Source organism: Schistocerca cancellata, chromosome 1 (genome assembly GCF_023864275.1).
Source record: "Schistocerca cancellata isolate TAMUIC-IGC-003103 chromosome 1, iqSchCanc2.1, whole genome shotgun sequence".
NCBI lineage: Eukaryota > Metazoa > Arthropoda > Insecta > Orthoptera > Acrididae > Schistocerca > Schistocerca cancellata.
Window position 1 is genome coordinate 898,363,257 of NC_064626.1, and position 21,833 is coordinate 898,385,089.

Sequence of the window (21,833 nt, forward strand, 5' to 3'; positions counted from 1 at the left end):
GTAAAGCTATCGATTCTATAAAGCTTGAGGTTTTCTAAGTGTGTGGCACGATCTACACAACCAAACGCCTTGGAAACGTCATAAAATATTTCAACTGGGGATATTTTGTTATTTAAGGCTTATAATAATTGATGGGTGAATGTATAAATAACATTCTCAGCCGAGTAACGCTTCTGGAATCCATACTGTGGTATGGTAAGTAAATTGCTTCTTCTTAAATGTAAGACAACGGCCGAGTACATAGCTTTTTGGAATATTTGGGAAAGATGTCAGTAAGGTAGCTGGACAATAATTGTTAATTTTTCTTGTCACTTTTCTTACGAAGAGGTTTATTCTGTTTGGAAAATTCCCTGCGCCAGTGATACATTACATATATCACTAAGAATATTACTTATTAAGGTAGAGCAACTTTCCAGAATTCTGTATGAAATCTCAATAACAGCTTACCAGTTTTCGTTTTTTAAAATTTTTAGTATACAGTTCGCTTCAGTGAAGGATGTTGATGCTAGTTCCAGTTGCTTTAAGATTTGTGGTGCAATGAGCTGTGCAATGTGATGAGGGTACCGAGGTGAATTGTGTGTTTTGTTATCTGATGAGACAGCCAGTATGGTTCAAATGGCTCTGAGCACTATGGGACTCAACTGCTGTGGTCATAAGTCCCCTAGAACTTAGAACTACTTAAACCTAACTAACCTAAGGACAGCACACAACACCCAGCTATCACGAGGCAGAGAAAATCCCTGACCCCGCCGGGAATCGAACCCGGGGACCCGGGCGTGGGAAGCGAGAACAGACAGCCAGTAGTATCGAGGGTGACAACCAACGTATTTTTGTCTGGAGAGAGCATTCTTTAGCATGATATGAAGAATGAATGGCATTCATCGGCTTACGTGTTCTTCTCGTATTGGTGCTATTGGCAGTTCTTCCCTTTTTCTATACAACTCCATCCTCAAAGAGTTCATCTGGTGTACGACACGCTACCAGGTAAGGAGAATACTTTGAATGTTGGTGTTGTCTATTTGTTGAGTTCTATTTAAAGTTGCTGGAATCATTCTGCACATAGAGCAATAATTCGTACAAATGTTCCGGAGATGAAGTTAACTTTCCTAGAAATGTGGAACAATGCTCAGGGATTCCTCAAAAATCTCGCTGAATGCATGGCACACCATGGAAAACAGTGTTGGTTTTTTTCTGAGGCCATAAGGAACAGTAGCAATTGTTCTTCCCCTGTTTCGATCTGTTTCGCTGGTTGAGTATCTGTCTTTCCCTGTCTTGAATCACATGCACAAGATTTAAAGAACACATTAATCTCTATCTACACATAAAGATATATCCTATGTATCACAGCAGAACGAACAGAACGGTTATCTGATTACCTGGTTTCGTCATTTTACATCAGATGTGTACTGCTTCGTACCTGTCGTTAGGGTCTCCACATTGTAATAGAATGGCGGCCTCTTTGTCCTCTAACGACTGGTGGTTGATAACGTTAAGTTCATCGCTAATCCCATTTCTTCTGTTTCTCAATACTTTTCGTCTTTCGCTTGTTTACTTGCAGTTCATATTCTGTGCTCAATAGACTATTCATTGCAGTCGAGATGTCTTGACATTCTTCCACAAGATAGCAATGTTATCAGCAAATCTTATTGTCGATACTCTTTCACTCTGAATTTTAATCCCACTTCTAAACCTTCCTTTACGTACCTCATTGCTTCTTCGATATACAGCTTGAGCACTAGAGGAGAAAGATTGTCCCTGTGTGACTCACTTTTTGTAACAGAGCCCTACACACTTGATCATCCACTCTTACCGTCCTATGTCAGTTCTTGTATGAGGAGTGTTCAAAAGAAAACTTACGAAACAACATTGTGCGTATAATTGAAGACATTATGCAGAAGTAATCACTAGAGGCCTAAGCGCACATGTACAACAGTTTTACGAGCCGAAGGATTCCCTTTGGCTATGATAGGAGCCAGTCCTCCACGGTGCCCTTAATTTCGTAGTCTGAGTTGAAGCACTTCCCTTAGAGATACTTTTTTAGCGAACCAAACCCACGCACGTCGCAGGACGACATGTCCGGTCTGAAGGGCGGATGCTCAAGCTGCACCTAGCCGAACTTTACCATTGCTCTTTCTGTGGCCCTGGAGACATGCGGACGCGTGTTATCGTGGAACAGAACCACCCCCTCCGTGAGCATCCCAAGCCCTTTGCTCTTGATGGACTTGCGTAGGCTACGAAGTGTCTACTGTACATGTCAGTGTTATGGTTTCTCTGTGCTCAAGGAATTCGATGAGTATCGGACCTCGAACGTCGAAAAATACGAGGAGCATCACCTTGTCTGCTACGGGCACGGCTTTGAATTTTTAGCGAGAGGTGACGACACTACGTTCACGTCACTAGATGCCACACTTCGTTATCCCATAGCGGCATATGCGGATTTCAACTGGTTTGGTTGTTTCGGCGTTTCGTAGCTTTTAATTTGAAAAGTCCTTACACTGATGAAAAAAAAAACTGCAATACCAGGAAGGAGTTGTGCGACATAAACGAAATTTAGTAGGTATGTTTCTACATCTGAAAGATGATGTCGATACAAATTTCACACCAGTCGCATAAGAGTGGCGCTAGAAGTACCACTGTGAGCATACAAATCAGGTTTGCTTTAAATACACGCTTAACAGTCGTGAGCGTTAGTTACCTTTGAGACTGGACGTGGTGAATCGATGTTAGAATGCCTTTAAGTTGACAAAGAGGAGTTTGTCGACACCTCACTGAGTTTGAACGAAGGGCTTTGCAAAGCTGAATGTTCCTTCTGCGATACTGCAGAAAACGTGCCGTGTATGTGGCCGCTGTACGTAACTGCTGGCAGAGGTGCTCACGAGAATATCCGGTCGCGAGAAGACCGGGCTATGGACGACCACGTGGCACTGCCGAGAGGACAGACGATAGTTTTCGGGGAATGGCTCTGGGGCATCGTACTGTACCTGCAGCAGCACTTTGGGCAGCAGTTAGCACCACAGTTACAGATCGTTTACTTCAAGGACAGGTCAAAGCCAGGCGCCCTGTAGCGTGCATTTCACCGATCCCAAACCCCCGCCATTTGTGTCTTCAGTGGTGTCAAGCAAGACATCATTGGAGGGCAGGATGGATGCCTGCTTCGGTTCCAGTGACGGCTGTGTGTTATTTCGAAGGAGACCAGTTGACAGCCTGCAACCAACCTGCTTGCGTGGTAGACACACTCGACCTACGTTTGGAGTTCTCGTCTGAGGTGCGATTTAGTGTGACAGCAGCAGCAATCTCGTGGTTGTACCACGCAGCCTGGCTGCAGGCTTGTGTGTCAGTCTGGTGATTCGACCTTTTGTGCCACCGTTCTTTAACAGTATTCCATGGGATGTTTTCCAACAGGATAACACTCTTATTCTACTGAGTGTCGACTTGTAGCCTTGACCTGATCAAGAACCAGATTTATCACCTATCGAGTACATATGGGACATCATCGGACGACAAATCCAGCGTCATTGCCAAACAGCATTAACCGTCCCTGTACTGACCGGCCAAGAGCAACAGGCATGGATATCCATCTCACAAACTGATATCCGGGACCTGTACAATATAATGTATTAACATTTGTATGTTTGTATTCAACGCTCTGGCGATTACACCGGTTATTAATGTACCAGCATTTCAGATTTACAATGGCGTATCTCGCGCTTACATTAACCTGTGATCATGCGGTGTTAATCACTTAAATACGTTACCTAGACAAATGTATTCCTGAAATTTCATTACTCTACATTAATTATTTTTGGTGTTATTTTTTCCGTGAATGTAGTACATTACTAGCTCTTCCATACAGCTTATAACAAATTTTCCTGGAGATTTTAAACATCTTGCTCTATTGTTCACCCAATAAAATTGATTTCCCCATTTGTAAACGGTCAAATACAGTACAGTAAAATGAGCATTGCCTTATGATGAAGATTCTTTGCCAGGATAGAACAGCCGCATGCGAACTCGTAGCGTTTAGCTGTCTGCCCGGTGTCCGAGGCGCAGCCGCAATGGTGTGGCTGGGATTCCTGCAGGGCGTCATGCCTGGTAATTGGCGGTCCTGGTGTAAGAGGGTGGTCGCCCCTCAGCAGCGCTTAGGCCGCCTCAATAATTCAGCGCAGACGCCTGCCTGGCGATTACCGCGACCTGCCAGACGCCGGGCGTCCGCCGACAAAGCGCCACGGCACACCCGCGGGTCTTAATCGCCTCCGAGAATTCTCGCCCTAATAAATTATCTACTGATTCACCACGAGAAAGCTGCCAGTCGTCTTCAGATATTAGCACGGAACTTGTCCACAGCCACAGGCGTCCGAATCGGCAAACAGTTTAGAAACGGTTTTGGAAAAACCAAACAATTCCGCTCCGATGTATAGGTGTTGTCTGTACTAATCTCCAGTGGATTTGGGGTTTCCACAGTCTAGAAGCAGCGGCTGTCGATCACTGGTCGAGTGGCTGTGTTTAAAGGATGAGTTTGTTGTCTCAGCGCCGGCCGCTGTGGCAGAGCGATTCGAGGCGCTTCAGTCTGTAACCGCGCGACCGCTACGGTCGCAGGTTCGAATCCTGCCTAGGGCATGGATGTGTGTGATGTCCTTCGATTAGTTAGGTTTCAGTAGTTCTAAGTTCTAGGGGACTGATGACTTCAGATGTTAAGTCCCATAGTGCTCAGAGCCATTTGAACCATTTTTTGTTGTCTCAGCATGAAAACAAAAGGTGGAGTCCTATAAAAATAACGAGCGAACAAAAGTTGCAACATACAGAAGAGAAAGAAGGTTTTATGTACATATGATGGCCATTCGGAAAGTAAGGTCCGATCGATCGTGAAATGGAGATCACTATGAAATTCAAAAATGTTTTATTTGTAACAATCAGTTACACCTTCCAGCTTTTCCTCTACATTGTCGTCGCTCCGACTTAGACATTTGTCGTAGAGTTGTACCAACTTTCCGGTACCTTCGTCATAGAAGACAGCCGCCTATGCTTGCCGCCAACTCTCTACGCTGGTCTTCAGCTCGTTGTCTGTGCTACAGTGTTGTCTGCATAGCCAGCGGTTAATGGGAGCAGAGAGGAAACTCAGAGGGAGCCAATTATGGGCTATATTTTAAGTGACCAAATACTTCGCATCCAACACGCAACAGAAGCATCTTAATGTCCCCTGCAAAGTGCGGCCGAAAATTGTCAAGAAAAAGAAAGAGCGTGAAAGTTATGTCATGTGGGCTGCATGACATCAGGCCTTCATACTTGGTGGGAGACACTATTTATCTGTGCAGCCTTACATGCTCACTATGCTTCCAGAACCGAAAAGAGAGACGTGACGCAATCGATGGTCATACTAGAGACACTGCCCAACACATCTGAACAAAGCTTCTTCGGTTTTTCACTGTGTTTTCCATTTAGCGCCGATCGGACCTTACTTTCCAAATAGCCCTTGTATTACCTGCTTACAAATGTCTGAGAACTACGTGTTCATAACTAATGTATACAAGTTTAAGATCTGTGTCCTCGAAGTCTTTCGCGGCGGCATGTCTGAATAAAATCTTCTGGGCCTTCAAGCCGCGTCAATTCGTGGCTTCGAATGGACGCGGTTTGAATCCGAGAAGGTTTTATTCATGTTTAAGGTTACGATGTAGACGTATAGTTTGTTGGGGTATTATTTTTAGTTCTGTGATGGCTCGTTTCCGATGACGATCTTGTAAGGTTGGATCATAAAACCTTACATTTATTCCTCTGCTTACCAGCAGATCAAACTCAACGGTCGTTCCGAGGTCCTGATACAAGGCTGAATCAAGAAACTGTACCTGAATTCATCAGTGTTCATCCATTTGCCTTCATGTTTAGGAAAGCTGATTAAATTAACATGGAGTGCCGAATATGAAACGTAATAAAGTTAAATAAAACTCACTCAATGCTGTGCCCAGCGTGACCTTCCCCCATACCATGATAAAAATAGGTTAAACTCAGTCAGAGAAAAAACGCTTTCCAGAAGTTGATAAAACTATGAAATGTCATGAAATGTGATTGACTTGCTTCAATATACGAGGGTCCTTCCAAAAGCAATGCCTCCTAATTACTGTGGTGACTTTGGATGTCCGCGCCAGATGTCGTTGGTCTAGCGCTAATGTTTGAACCTTCCTCTTTCATCTGCAAGTTGTTCCATTGTTCTGTGGTAATTGGTTCCAGCAGAGGAGTGTTCCAAAATGGAGTCTATTATGGAGGAGCGCACAAAAAAGTGATATGTGATTGAATTCCTCGCTGCTGAAGAAATTGCGCAAATTGAAATCCATCGACAATTGCTAGAAATGTATGGAGGCGATACAATAGACGTGAGCAATGCTAGCGATGGTTACAGCATTTTCAAAGTGGTGAAAAGAGTACGACAAGCCACGGCCCGGTAGACCCTGCACAGCTCTTATCCCTCGCAATGAAAAGCGTCTTGATCAACTCATCAATGGTGATCGCCGGATAACGACCAGAGAATTGTGTGCAAAGCTGAATGTCGGTTATAATGTCTAGGAAACAATATTGGAACATCTTGGCTATCGCAAAGTCTGTGCGATATGGGGCCCTCGGAAGCTTACAGAAGAACAAAAAAATTCATGAAATGGAAATATGTAGGGACCTGCTGGACCAATACGAAGCTGAAGATGAGAAGAAGTTTCGTCACCGGAGATGAGACGTGGTGTCAGCACTATGAGCCTGAATTCAAAAGCTGTCCATGGAATGGCGACATGCAAATTCTCCGTCGAAGAGGAAATTCAAGACACAGCCCTCTACGGGCAGACTGATGTGCGAAATCTTCTAGGATAGCCAGAGTGTAGTCCTTTTGGATGTCCTGGACCCTGGAAAAGCTGTCAGTTCAGCACGCTACAAGACGACACCGACTAAGTTGAAAGCCGAGTTTTCAGGGTAAGTGTAAGTAGGCTGTTTAGGTTCTTATATTGGTAACGCCGCCGCCACGTAGCGCTCTCTGTATGAAAATCACTGGCTGTGCTGTGTGCAGTCTGTGGCTAGTTTGCATTGTTGTCTGCCATTGTAGTGTTGGGCAGCTGGGTGTGAACAGCGCGTAGCGTTGCGCAGTTGGAGGTGAGCCGCCAGCAGTGGTGGATGTGGGGAAGTGAGATGGCGGATTTTTGAGAATGGATAATCTGGACGTGCGTCCATCAGAAACAGCACATTTGTTAGACTGGATGTCATGAAGTGCTATATATATTATGATCATTAAGGTAAATACATTGTTTGTTCTCTATTAAAATCTTTCATTTGCTAACTATGCCTATCAGTAGTTAGTGCCTTCGGTAGTTTGAATCTTTTATTTAGCTGGCAGTAGTGGCGCTCGCTGTATTGCAGTAGTTCGAGTAACGAAGATTTTTGTGAGGTAAGTGATTTGTGAAAGGTATAGGTTAATGTTAGTCAGGGCCATTGTTTTGTAGGGATTATTGAAAGTAAGATTGCGTTGCGCTAAAAATATTGTGTGTCAGTTTAAGCACAGTCGTGTATAATTGTTCTAAGGGGACGTTTCATAAGGACAGAGAAGAACTTCTGTGGGGTGTTGCCCAACCGTGTCGTATAGGGTGCCTAAATGATGCTGCGTTCTCGGAATGCTATACAACAATTCAAGCAAATCACATTAATAGTTTTTATTACAATAAAGAAGATTTACAATACATAACTTTTTATTTATAAGAACGGGTCGCAAGCGATGGGCGAAAGGCAAATAACTCAGAGTCCTTGACTATACATAATGTCTGCGTAAGCAATGGATACGGATCACTAATAACTGCTGTCGTAGTGCTGGTCTGGTACTGTGCTGGTCTGAGAGTCCCAGTCTGGTCCTGAGCGGCCGCGGCTGCCAGGAGCGGCGCACATATCCTCTTCGGCTAGAGGCCGCTCCTGTCATGGTGCAGTCCTTATCAGCGGGCTATTGGCTAACGTTGTCTCACAACCTTCTTTTCTCTTGCGCTCTTCATCTTCGTGCCGTTAGTTATCGTTACTCCGAAACAACTTTCATCTGCAACATAATAACGCCAGGCCTCACACCAGATTTGCGAGCACGCAACTCATTGTAAAATTCGGCTGGACTGTCTTACAACATCCACCGTACAATCCCAGTTTAGCACCTTCCGACTTCTATCTCTTTGGGCCTCTGAAAGAAGGACTACGTGGCCAACATTTTCAAGACTCGGATGCTGTTGTCAAAGTTGTAAGGAAGTGATTAGCCTCAGTTGGTTCAGGGTCTTACAAGTGCGCATGCAGGTTCTGGTTCATCGTTGGCGAAAGTGCATAACGAATGGTGGTGACTATGTGGAAAAAAGACAGTCTATAGCTATTGCTCTATTCATCTGTGCTGTTGTGATTTACATATCTCCTTTACTTTCCGTGAATAAAAATAGAAGGCATAACTTTCGAAAGGACTCCCGTAATTTTCGGTCTTGAAAACTTATTTTATTAACTAGGCAGTTTTGCGCGTTTCCGCATAATCCGTTATCAGAATCTTATAGTAAGAGCTATCTCCATGCTGAACATATCTAGCCTCTCAGGGGAAAGTCGTCAAGATAAAACCACGTGCCACAACCACATACCGCTGCCGCAGCGTAAAGCAAAACCCCGACAGACAGATCGGCGAATCTCAGGTTCCTGACGTGATCACTTCGCCGCTCTTGAATTATACTTTGTTACCTTAACTGGGTAGTTGCAAACAGTGCTCGCCCAATTAATTCTGTAAATTACTCCCGGTTGCAGAGCCTCAAAAAAATGGCTCTGAGCACTATGGGACTTAACTGCTGAGGTCATCAGTCCCCTAGAACTTAGAACTACTTAAACCTAACTAACCCAAGGACATCACACACATACATGCCCGAGGCAGGATTCGAACCTGCGACCGTAACGGTCGCGCGGATACAGACTGTAGCACCTAGAACCGCTCGGTCACCCCGGCCGGTGCAGAACCTCAAGTAGTAGTTGGCTCGGATATATCAACTTCCGATTGCCCAAACCAATTTTAAAATACCTAGCGAGCATGGGTTTCATAACACACAATAGAGTTTCTGATAGTGACGGACCATAGCTTTATGTATCATATAGTACAAGTTCACATGCAGCAGTGTTCATACATCGCGTCTAAACCGTGTTAACACGAACCTCGAATTCAAATTGAGCCACGAAACGCTTAAGTAACGCCATAAACTGGATTTCCGTTTCTGTTACACGGTTGCAAATGTGAGTGAGTGTAAATCATCTCCTCAGAATACAAAATCACGCGTAACTCTATTGACCGCGTAAATTTATTCCCTCCCTAAAATTCAGAGTCCAGCGAACACACTTGCTGTTCAAAGTGCAGCTGCAACACTCGCGAAAAATTCTCAGTATACTGTGATCCACTCGAAATAGGATTTCTGTCACCTGTCTCACACTACGTGAATTCTGCCCAATCCCGAGGCTGAACCCCTGCTTCCGCCGGCACGGAGCGTGTGCGCTCCCCCACGCGCGAAAACAAGAGAGCAGCGAGGGGAGCACCGATCCACACGTGTTCGCCTCGACCCCACTATTGACTTGCTTCAACTGACAACTGTAAAAATTAGAAATAACGCATAATTCAGTAGTGTTCTGCTCGTTAATACAAGACATTTTAAAAAGGCTTTTCACATACTTTTTACTGGAACTGTCAAGTATTATATACATCACACGATATTTGAATTAAAATCACTTTCATTAAGTACTGTTTAAATCAACCTAATTTTTCAATGAAATCAGTCTTATACCGTGCTATCGTTTTAATATGTGTGAGTGCCTGAATTAGGGCGTTCCGGCTCAATCTGCATGTAGTTTACTGTTAATCAGTGCAGTATCGTATGAAAATGAAAATTTTTTGTCAGAATAGGCTATTGATAGTAGCTATCTTAGGACGTGCAGTATGCACCTGTAACAGTAATTTATGCTTCATTGATTAGTGCAAAGATGTATGTACTTTACATGCTTTATGCGCTTTATATGCAAGCGACTTCTAATCGAATTGCTTGCCTAAGGAGTATCGCCTCAGTTGTGCTACTAGATTCGTGTGACCTGTCAGAAAGCTTACAGTTCGTGGTAACTGACGGAAGGTAATAGCGTAAAAGATAAGTAATATCTGACGTTCCCCATGGAAGTGTTACAGGTCCTCTGCTGTTCCTTATCTACATACAAGGCATAGGAGACAATCTGAGCAGTCCTCTTAGGTTGTTTGGAGATGCTTTTCATTTACCGTCTTTTAAAGTCATCAGATGATCACTACCAATTCCAAAATAATGTATGCAGGATATCTGTACGGGGCGAAAAGTGGCAGTTGACTCTAAATAATGAAAAGTATGAAGTCACTCATATGAGTACTAAAAGAAAACCGCTAAATTTCGGTTACACGACAAATCACACAAATCTAAAAACTGTAAATTCGACTAAATACTTACGGATTACAATTACGAATAACTTGAGTTGGAACGATCATACCGACAACCAAACCAAAAAAAACACGTAAACCAATGACTGCGCTTTTTTGGCAGGCCACTTAGAAAGTGCAATAGATCTATTAAAGACACTGCTTACACCACGCTTGTCCGCTCTATTCTGGAGTATTGCTGCGCGGTGTGGAATCCGCATCGGATGAAACTGCAAGAAACTTCAAAGAAGGGCAGCTCGTTTTGTATCATCGCGAAACAGAGGAGAGAGTGCCACGGATATGGTACACGAACTGGGATGGCAATCATTAAAGGTGTTTTTCGTTGCGGTCGGATCTTCTCATGGAACTTTAATCACCTACTTTTTCCTCAAAGTGTGAAAGTATTTTGTTGGCGCCCGCCAACACAGAGAGAAATGATCGTCATAATAAGAGAAATCAGAGCTCACACAGAAAAGATTTACGTGCTCGTTTTTTTCACGTGCCGTTCGACAGTGGAACAGTTGAGAAATTGTGATTCTTACATTTCTTCCGGCGCATTTCTTGCTCGAACAGTCCACAGGTGTACTTCCAGTCCATAGTGTCCAACGGGCACAATATTTCGGCGATCAGACATGTCGCCATCGTCAGGTGAGCTGACGAACTGAGCTCCTGAGGGCAGGCGGCAGTCCTAAATCCCCTCCCCCTGCAAGGCGTTCTCTCCGCGATCCGCAAACGCGCGTTGGTGGTCTCTGAGACGCTGGCGTCGGCGTCTGTAGTGCCGTCAGTGTAATTGCCTCGTCCGCCCTGGTCGCCCGTTCGTTTTCTTTGCTGAGCGTCCTTTTAAGTAGACTCAATGCTAGTTCCCATACCATCAGAGAAGATCTCGGTTTGCGGAAGGCCGGCGTATATCAGATTCCGTGTCAGTGTGGGAAGACTTATATTGGACAGACATTGCGCACCATCGAAGATCGTTGCCGAGAACATCAGAGGTACACTCGACTTAGGTACCCCAACAAGTCGGCGGTCGCAGAGCACTGTTTGTCTGAAAATCACTAAATACCAGGGTCTTGGCACAGACATCTAAATGCTGGGACAGCGTCGTTGGAGAAGCTATCGGAATTCGTACCAGGGTCGGACTCTTCAGCCGAGATTGCTGCTATAGCCCCAGCGAGGCACGGAAACCAGCACTGAGTCTAATTAAAAAGACGCTCAGCAAAGAAAACGAACGGGCGACCATGGTGGATGGGACTATTACACCGACGCCAGCGTCTCAGTGACTGCCGACGCGCAGCCGAGGGCGCGGACCGCGGAGAGAACGCCTCGCAGGGGGAGGGGATTTAGGACTGCCGCCTGCCCTCAGGAGCTCGACGTGGGGGTTGCACCCCTCTACCATCCTCCACACCTACAAATCCTTAATCCGTCCCATCCTCTGTTACGCCAGTCCTGCCTGGATATCTGCCCCCCCCCCCCCCCCAAATTCTATAAGTCCCTCCAGATCCTTGAGCGTCATGCACTCCGCCTCGCCTTCCGTATACGCCTCCTGTCCCCCACGCGGATCCTCTATGATCTCATTCCTTTCCCCCATCTGCTCCTATTCCTCGAACATATCCGCATCCTCTACACCTCCCGCCGTCTTGAACCCCCTCACCCCCTGGTTGCTCCTCTCATCCCCACCCCCTGCCACGTCTTCACCGTTGTGTCCCCCCTACCCTCCATCTCTACACCCTACATCTCCTTTCCCAAGGTGGCTTCCATCAACACCCCCTCCCGGACGATGCCCTCTCTCCCTCAATTTATCTCTCCTATCAACTCTGATCCTCACTCCCCCTCCTTTCCTTTGTCCTTTCTCTGGGCTCCCTCTTCCCCCCTTCCGTCCTGTTTTCTCCCCACTAAACCTCTCACTACCTCCCTTCTCCCCTCCCCCAAGTCCTTTTGTATTCCCCTCCTCTGCCTACCCCACTCCCTGTCGCGTCTGCCCCCCACCCCTCTTTTGGGTCCTCATCCTCCATCAGCTCCTTTCCCGGTTCCCCCCTTCGCTTTTACTCTCCTTTCCCCCTTTTTTGTTTTCCCATCATCTGTCCAGTTTCCCCCCACCTGCTCTCGGCTGTGGTCTGTCACATTTGCCACCTTTTTAGTGCAGTGTTCCAGTGACTATTCAGTGTTGTTCGTCTTTCTCGTGTTGCGAACAGAAACCATGCTGTCGCTAGGTGTGAATTTTATGTCTTTTGCGACCAGAATCCAGGCTGTCGCCATGTTTTTTAATTGTCTGTCTATTGTTTTCCCTGTCTGCTTCGTATGTATTTTATTAGCGTCATCATCCCTCTGTTCTTTGTTTTAAGTTCCACGATTTCTTTTCGCCATGTTACTCTTTACGTCTCCGATTTTGTCGCCTGTTTTTATTATTTATTCTCTTCATCTTTCTCACAAAGTCTGTAGGCTGAAGAGCGGCATACTAAGCTGCTGCCAGCCCGCCCCCTTCGGGGGGAATTGAAATTCAATAAAGAAAAAAAAATCAGTAGCTCAGATCGTCAGCGCACCTGACGATGGCGACGTGTCTGATCGCCGAAATATTGTGCCCATATAACACTATGGACCGGCAGTACACCCATGGACTATTCGAGTAGAGAAATTGCTTGAAGGTGGTTCGATGAACCCTTTGCCAGGCACATAAATGTGAAGTGTAGAGTTATCATGTAACTGTAGGTGTTTGCTGTAGCTTAGCTAATTTTCGTCGTACAAACTGTTTTGATGAGTAGATGAGCTCGTCGCGTCTGTAAGAATAAAAATGTGTCCTCACATCTTTATAGCCTTAATGTACCATACGTAATTTGAGACTCGTTGGATAAAACTGACAGCTGTTCGATGCGTTGCGGTCACCGATGGTCGAAGTAACCCCCGAATTTTTCCGTAGTCCGTGCATACAGAAGCCCGCCACGTCTTCACTGCTAGCTCAGTCTGGCAGGCAAGCATCAAACTCTGACTCGGTTGCAGTATGTTCCGACTGTTACCCCACCGTACAGCCTCGCCCGGTTGCACACTCGCTGTGCTCCTCCCACCAGCACCCAGTTCATCTTAGCTGGTACTGTGACAGCCAGGTCAGGTTGTCACTACAATTAACGCCTCTGTCCATCACACAAGGTTCAAATGGTTCAAATGGCTCTGAGCACTATGGGACTCAACTGCTGTGGTCATAAGTCCCCTAGAACTTAGAACTGCTTAAACCTAACTAACCTAAGGACAGCACACAACACCCAGCCATCACGAGGCAGAGAAAATCCCTGACCCCGCCGGGAATCGAACCCGGGAACCCGGGCGTGGGAAGCGAGAACGCTACCGCACGACCACGAGATGCGGGCATCACACAAGAAATGCGGTTAACATTTTCCAGTAAATGCTAGCAACAAGCCGGCAAATTATTTGAATGAAAACTGTGACCAGTCGCTTTATAACTTTTTTAAATATTTTATTCGCACATTAGTCAGCTATCGAAGCGGTGCAGGCTTATGATCAGATGAATGTTATTAACATACACTTCATATTCTGTACCAAGTGCTGCTAGTCTCTGAAGTCGCCATGACATCGTGTAAGCCCTGAGTTTCGAGTGTGACATTCCATTACATACGAGTGTGGGAAAAACAGGAACAGGTTAAGTCAACAGGGGAAGAGTCACACAAAAATACCATTCTCAAATTTGCGAGGAAACAAGTGGAATTTATTCGTATCGATTAACCGTAACAAGTCGTCACTCTTATCCAAAAACACGTCCAGCTAGCTGATGGCTTCACGCTCTCTTCTGAGCCCTTCTTTTATCAAATGGTTCAAATGGCTCTGAGCACTATGGGACTTAACATCTGTGGTCATCAGTCCCCTAGAACTCAGAACTACTTAAACTTAACTAACCTAAGGACACCACACACATCCATGCCCGAGGCAGGATTCGAACCTGCGACCGTAGCGGTCGCGCGGTTTCAGACTGAAGCGCCTAGAACCGCAAGGCCACCATCTTTTATCTACCAAGTTCACATTCGCTAATTAGCAGTTCTCACAAAGTGCCTAAGCATAATCCGACATCCGCGCACGGAAACGCGCTTTCTGATGCTTAAAAAGATACCCCACCCTCCGATCCGCGACGTCAACCCCACCAGGGCTGCCTGCCGATTTCTGGTGTTCACGATGATGACAGGGCGCACAACTTCTCCACCATAGTTCTTTATTTCGCGACTTCTCCACTGCTCAACGAAATTATTTAAAATATAAGCCTTTCAGTCGATAAGAATCAGGAGCAGAGTGTAGGCATTCGCATTGGCCACTTGCTGTTACTGCTTCGTGCTGTCTCCTGGCAGGATTTTTTTGTAACAGCCGTTATCAGGAAACACTCGCTCTTAAAATGCGTCTAGTCGGCCCTTCCAACCCGGTGCAAAATCCCATATGCCAACTCCAGGCTGAAACAAGCCTGGTTCCCTCAGAAATACGACCCTGTCATAGGAAATGGCCAAAGGGAGGTCGCACAGGAACGGCCAGGTAATGAGATGTTACATTTTGAAACGTCGTACTCCCTAACCCGCGTCCAACAACTGGAAATCACCCTATATCAGTAGTCCTTCATTATACAGTCCATTTTTGTGCTGGGTGAACTACAGGATATCCTATGGGGATACGAACGTTTCTGCACTGGCTAGTACACCATTGTCAGTGGGAGGGAGACGGCGTATACGCCATTCACTACTGCACTGTCCGCCAATTCAGCAGCAATGGAACAGTGGACAGTAGAGCACCTCGCGCTCGCGTACAGTTCCTCTGTCCTAGATGCTGACGTTGCAGAACAGTGAGTACTTCATCCTCGTTTTCATCGCACAGTCCTAAGTCGCAATACGATCCTACAACGGGTTACAGCTTTCAGAACAACAGACTACATAAGTAAGAAACCGTTAGGCTCTGACAAAAAGAAGCGACGATCCCCGAAAACGTCGCCATCGTGCGAGAGACATCATCAGGTCACCGAGACGGCACGAACGCCAGCTCGTGTCTACAGGTGAGCCGTGAATCTGTAAGAAAAGTTTTACATTTGAACTCCGTCAGTATAAACTGCTGGCGGCTCAGCAGATCAAAGATACGAACTTTCAACAACAAGGAGACTTCGCTGTGCGCAACGTGTGTTTACTTCCTACAGGATGGTGCAACACTGCACGGTCCAAGTGCATCGATGGAACTTCTGAGGAACATTTTCCCGTAGCCACCAAAATCACAAGACCTGTCCTGCACTTGTGACTTTTTGTGTGTATACTTGAAAAGCGTATCCACATTAACAAGTCACAGAGTTTAATATCGCTGAAAGCTACCATTTATGAAGAAGTGATCTCTTTTCCGAACGCTTGTTCGCCCGAGAAACTTTTGGCAGAGATTTGAAAATCGTATTCGAAAGAAAATGCCCGCTATTTGTGATATGCCTCGCGCCGGTGAGAGTGTAATGAGAACTCTGTTCAGGATAACAATGTAAATATACAAAAGTGCAGCCAGTCACTTTTTTAAATAGTTGTTTGTTAGTCCATGAACCGGTTTTCGAACCTTTGCAAATTCAACTACAGATGATTTCCTAGAAGTTATCACTATTTCTAGTATAATGCTGGGTGTTGGTTCTGTGACAAAGATGGAACATGCTTTAATGTATCGCCATTAGTATTGTTTATCTGTCGATATGGATGCAAAATTTTAGTTTTATACTTACTGCGACGGCATGGGCGGCTTTTTTTCTGTCCATCGGTCTGCTTCCATTTTGATGGCCAGTTGGTACATCACTTCATACACTTTTACACAATCTGTAAGATATGAAACAGGCCTACTTTGCTCACAAAAACAAATAACACCTTCGAGCAAAGTAGGCCTTAAATATCTGTTTGTCAAGATCTTTATAACAAGCAACAGTTGTATAGCACATGCTGAATGCTGGCAAAGTTTCGCTATCACAGTGTTATTGTATACAAATTGTGTAAAAATGTATGAAGTGATGTACCAACTGGCCATCAAAATCGAAGCAGACAGATGGACAGAAACAAAGCCGCCCATACTGTCGCAGTAATTTCAAAACTAAAATTTTGCGTCCATATTGACAGATAAACAATACTCATGGTAACACATTAAAACATGTTCCATCTTTGTCACAAAGCCAGTAACTGCGTTAAGCTAGAAATAGTGACGTAACTTCCAGAAAACCATCTGAAAATGAACCTGAAAAGGTTCGAAAACCGGTTCATGAAATAATAAATAACTATTCAAAAAAGTGACTTCTTGCAGTTTTATGTATTTACATTCCGTTAACAGTCACGGGTCCTAAAATAACCGTACGGATAAGCATAAAATGTAAAATAGTTTTATTTGAATATTAAAGAACATATGTCTCATTCCTGGAGTGTTAAGTTACATATAAATGAAAGTTCGTTTTGTACTTTCAGTCCCAAACAAGAAAGTCAAACAATGATAAGTTGCGGAAGGCGAAAGTGAGTAAGAAAAATGTTCAAGTCCAAAATCATCAATCAGTCGTGGTCTCAGCAAAGCGATGCCATATACGCTTATCTGGCGTAAGGCCAAAGATTGAAGAAAGAAAAATCACTGTCCTAAACGCGACAGGTGTTCGAAGATAACCCTTCATGGCGACTGTCAGACAATGGTTCCTTATCGAGACTCTAATTGATGGACTACAGATCAAACTGGTGCCTGCCCTAATGAGATCGAATGAATGACTGGTTGGTTGGCTGAGGCCGGTCTGCAGATCCGTGTTTTTTTTTCTTTGTTCTTTATTGCTATTTCAACCCCCTCGCCCCATAAGGGCGGCGGGTGAGCTGTCAGCAGTACAATATTTCGCTCTTCAGCCAAGCGAATTAACAAATTTATAGTGAGAATGAGAAACAACATTTTGGGTTGTTTTGCCATTTCAAATTAAAAATCATAGATGGACCGCTAAAAAAAGTACAAAAATACATACATTTTAAAAACACATCGCAGGAAGGTGACATTCTTCTGATAAAAACACTGGAGTACTGCTCTTTCGCTTAAAATCTGAAGGACCTGCACTGGATAAGAAGTATTGTCAAAGGAGAGAGTATGTTCCACAAGGTTGAGGGGTATAGCTAAATGGACAGGTGTCTGTTAGTAAGGAAAACTATGGAGATGGTAAGTCGGAGATGAGGTGGATAGTAAGTAATACAGTAGGTGGGAAAGACAAAGGGTGGGGAGTAGTGTAGTGTGAGGCTAGAGTACTGGTTATAAGAGAAAAGAGGCGGGGATAGATGGAGAGGAAAAGGGAAAGAGGAACCCTGATGTGGAATGGGATAAGTGGAAACACTTAAAGTTAGTTGGAGGGATAAATATCGGGGCGGATCTCTATGTCTGGAAGAGGGAATTGCTTGAAGTTGGGTTGGGACAGGACACGGACTGTTTTTAGAGCTGGAGGGTTGTATTTGTGAAGGCGTGGGAGCATATCAGGTTGGTGATCAGATGGGAGACAACGGGGTGATTGAAATCTAGTTTGTAGATAGTATAAGAGACATGAAATGTTCGATGTGGATGAGGAGGGGTGGGAATTTGATGAGATAGTAGAGGACCCTTGTGAGGGAAGGTAAACGGATGTGGAGAGGGAGACGGAGCGCATGCCGTTCGAGGATTTGGGGTGGGCCTTATAGAACTTCGGAACGGCGGAGACCCGTGTAATATTTGGATAGCAGAGAATAGGTCAGATCAGGATTTTGTATGTGTGGAGGATAGTGAAGGGGTGTAATCCAGAAAAAGTGCTCGGCTTGCAAGCGGACTCGACGCCTCTCGTGGGGGCTGCAATGGCTTCCGTGAACTACACTCCTGGAAATTGAAATAAGAACACCGTGAATTCATTGTCCCAGGAAGGGGAAACTTTATTGACACATTCCTGGGGTCAGATACATCACATGATCACACTGACAGAACCACAGGCACATAGACACAGGCAACAGAGCATGCACAATGTCGGCACTAGTACAGTGTATATCCACCTTTCGCAGCAATGCAGGCTGCTATTCTCCCATGGAGACGATCGTAGAGATGCTGGATGTAGTCCTGTGGAACGGCTTGCCATGCCATTTCCACCTGGCGCCTCAGTTGGACCAGCGTTCGTGCTGGACGTGCAGACCGCGTGAGACGACGCTTCATCCAGTCCCAAACATGCTCAATGGGGGACAGATCCGGAGATCTTGCTGGCCAGGGTAGTTGACTTACACCTTCTAGAGCACGTTGGGTGGCACGGGATACATGCAGACGTGCATTGTCCTGTTGGAACAGAAAGTTCCCTTGCCGGTCTAGGAATGGTAGAACGATGGGTTCGATGACGGTTTGGATGTACCGTGCACTATTCAGTGTCCCCTCGACGATCACCAGTGGTGTACGGCCAGTGTAGGAGATCGCTCCCCACACCATGATGCCGGGTGTTGGCCCTGTGTGCCTCGGTCGTATGCAGTCCTGATTGCGGCGCTCACCTGCACGGCGCCAAACACGCATACGACCATCATTGGCACCAAGGCAGAAGCGACTCTCATCGCTGAAGACGACACGTCTCCATTCGTCCCTCCATTCACGCCTGTCGCGACACCACTGGAGGCGGGCTGCACGATGTTGGGGCGTGAGCGGAACACGGCCTAACGGTGTGCGGGACCGTAGCCCAGCTTCATGGAGACGGTTGCGAATGGTCCTCGCCGATACCCCAGGAGCAACAATGTCCCTAATTTGCTGGGAAGTGGCGGTGCGGTCCCCTACGGCACTGCGTAGGATCCTACGGTCTTGGCGTGCATCCGTGCGTCGCTGCGGTCCGGTCCCAGGTCGACGGGCACGTGCACCTTCCGCCGACCACTGGCGACAACATCGATGTACTGTGGAGACCTCACGCCCCACGTGTTGAGCAATTCGGCGGTACGTCCACCCGGCCTCCCGCATGCCCACTATACGCCCTCGCTCAAAGTCCGTCAACTGCACATACGGTTCACGTCCACGCTGTCGCGGCATGCTACCAGTGTTAAAGACTGCGATGGAGCTCCGTATGCCACGGCAAACTGGCTGACACTGACGGCGGCGGTGCACAAATGCTGCGCAGCTAGCGCCATTCGACGGCCAACACCGCGGTTCTTGGTGTGTCCGCTGTGCCGTGCGTGTGATCATTGCTTGTACAGCCCTCTCGCAGTGTCCGGAGCAAGTATGGTGGGTCTGACACACCGGTGTCAATGTGTTCTTTTTTCCATTTCCAGGAGTGTACAAATCAGCGTGATGTGTTTGTTGTTTTCCGGGCCATTTCCCAACATGAGGGATGATCACGGATCTGTTTGGCTTACGGGCACTAGTTCCTGTTGCAGGAAACGATCCCTGAAGCGTGGACAACCGCGGGACGCGAGTGTCTTGCAGGTCTGTAGTTTGCTATCTTGTAGGAGAACATTGCAATTTGGATAACATAAATTTTCGGGAGTGACTATGTAAATCAGATAGAATATCTTAATCTTTTATTTTGTGTAAATAAAAGGTTTTTATCTTGAAAATCAATTTACTACTGTCTTAATAATAGTTCGCGGTTAAACAGGGCGTTCCAGAAATGTTGCGACAAACTTCGAGGGGTTGAGGGGAGTGTCTCGAGGAACAAATAGTAAATAGGAACCCGTGTCCGGAAACGGATTACAGAACAACGAAGTTACAGGTCGCCCTTTCTGCAGCAAACGTGACTTTGTAATCGGATGGACCATAAGTGGAACGTCTCCCAATGCTGTTTGTTATTCAGTGATCGCGACTGACTGCCACGATCGCCAGTGGAGAATCTGCTGCATAGAAAGGCCTTGTCTTCTAAGAATATAGTGTTCTGGTGCCTCGGTGGGTGACGGTTTCGTACACGGGTTTCCATCGTCAGTTTATTTTTCTCCTGAAACACTCTAAAATCTCCACAGTTCTTCGGTATGAAAGTCAGGCTGGCACAACGACACCGCCAAACACGATTCCCTGGTGTCATGAAAAAGTAGAATAGAGAGTGGAATGGCACGTCTATTGCGTAGACCTGGTGGACTGCCTATTCCAGAGTGCGTTTACCAATGACACACAGGCCATATCCTACGCTTCGTGGTTTGGTGGAAGTGGGCGGCACAGTTATATCTGGCGTTCATACTTGGTATTTCTCTACGGTAAAATATCCAGTGATCGCTACATTGCAAACGCTAAAATCCCCATTGTCCTACCATTTCTTTGACAAGAAGGTGATGTGTTTTTTCCTGTAGGACAGTGCATGTCCACATTCGGTTCATATGACGCAACTTGCTTTTCGTGTTGTATAACACCTTCCCTGGCCAGCAAGATCGCCGGGTCTCTCGCTCAGTGAATACGCATGGGACATAATGAAGCGGGGACTTACTCGTGCTCTCGGGCCTGAAGAAATCGTTGCCGAAACGCAACAAAAAGATGCTTCAGACACTCTAGTCAGTATGCCATTCGGTATTTTCATGATCGTCTGCATGCGAGAATAGGCGCCCGCTTTGCTGTCAGGGAGGGGTACTCTGTGCCACTGTTTGGGCACCCTTTACTGTGACATGCGTGTTTCATTTGGTCTGAATTTGTTATCATATACTCCTACAATGATGAACTACCTGTCACCTCATTTTTCAGAAAAATGACCATGTCCTTGAGGGTGTTTCTATTTTTTTTCTCTGGTAGTGTATTTCACGTGAACAAATTCGCCATGCGTTACCTATTTCACCTCCCAACTGACTATAACCTACTAATTTGTATATTCACGCATGTTTTTAAAGAGAGGGGGGAAGGAGGGGCAGCTGCAATCTCTCGCACCCGTTTCAAAACAAAGTGTTATAACTCTGTGTCATAGCAGTGAGCCGTTTTGCGCGCCTTGTAGTGAGTAGAAACTGTAATAAATATGAAGTATATTCCAGATACGTCGGTCGCCTCATTTAGAACTGTACGATCACGAGCGTGTTTGCCGGCAGGAGTACTGCGACGGCCAGCCGTGGCTGATCGAGCCCGGCGTGGGCCGCTACCTGTACGTCAAGATCCGCGGCATCGCGCTCAACGAGACGGACGGCGAGGGCGGCGGGGGCGACGGGGGCGGCGGCGGCGAGTGCGCGACGCGCAACCGCGTGCTGCTGCACACGGGCGGCCGCGGCCTGGGGCTGGCGCTGTGGGGCGACGGCCCGCTAGAGCTGGGCGGCGCCGCCCACGAGCCGCTCGTCGTGTGCCCGTCGCCGGCGCGCCACGACCGCCGCCACCGGCTCGTCGAGCTCTTCTCGGAGGGCTGGCTGCCGCACGACGCCACCGCCGCCCTGCTGTTCGAGCAGCAGCCGCCGCCCACGCCGCCGCCCACCACCCGCGGCGTCGTCGTCGA

General features: G+C 46.5%; 1 protein-coding gene across 1 annotated transcript in view; it reads left to right on the forward strand.

The window, feature by feature from the left end:
• LOC126112383 (uncharacterized) overlaps nt 1–21,833 on the forward strand; it is a 515,907-nt gene that overhangs the window by 482,263 nt on the left and 11,811 nt on the right. Inside the window, exons 16-17 of the mRNA XM_049915011.1 lie at nt 21,442–21,541; nt 21,650–21,768. Of these exons, the coding sequence (XP_049770968.1) occupies nt 21,442–21,541; nt 21,650–21,768 (219 nt within the window). The remainder of the gene's footprint in view (nt 1–21,441; nt 21,542–21,649; nt 21,769–21,833) is intronic.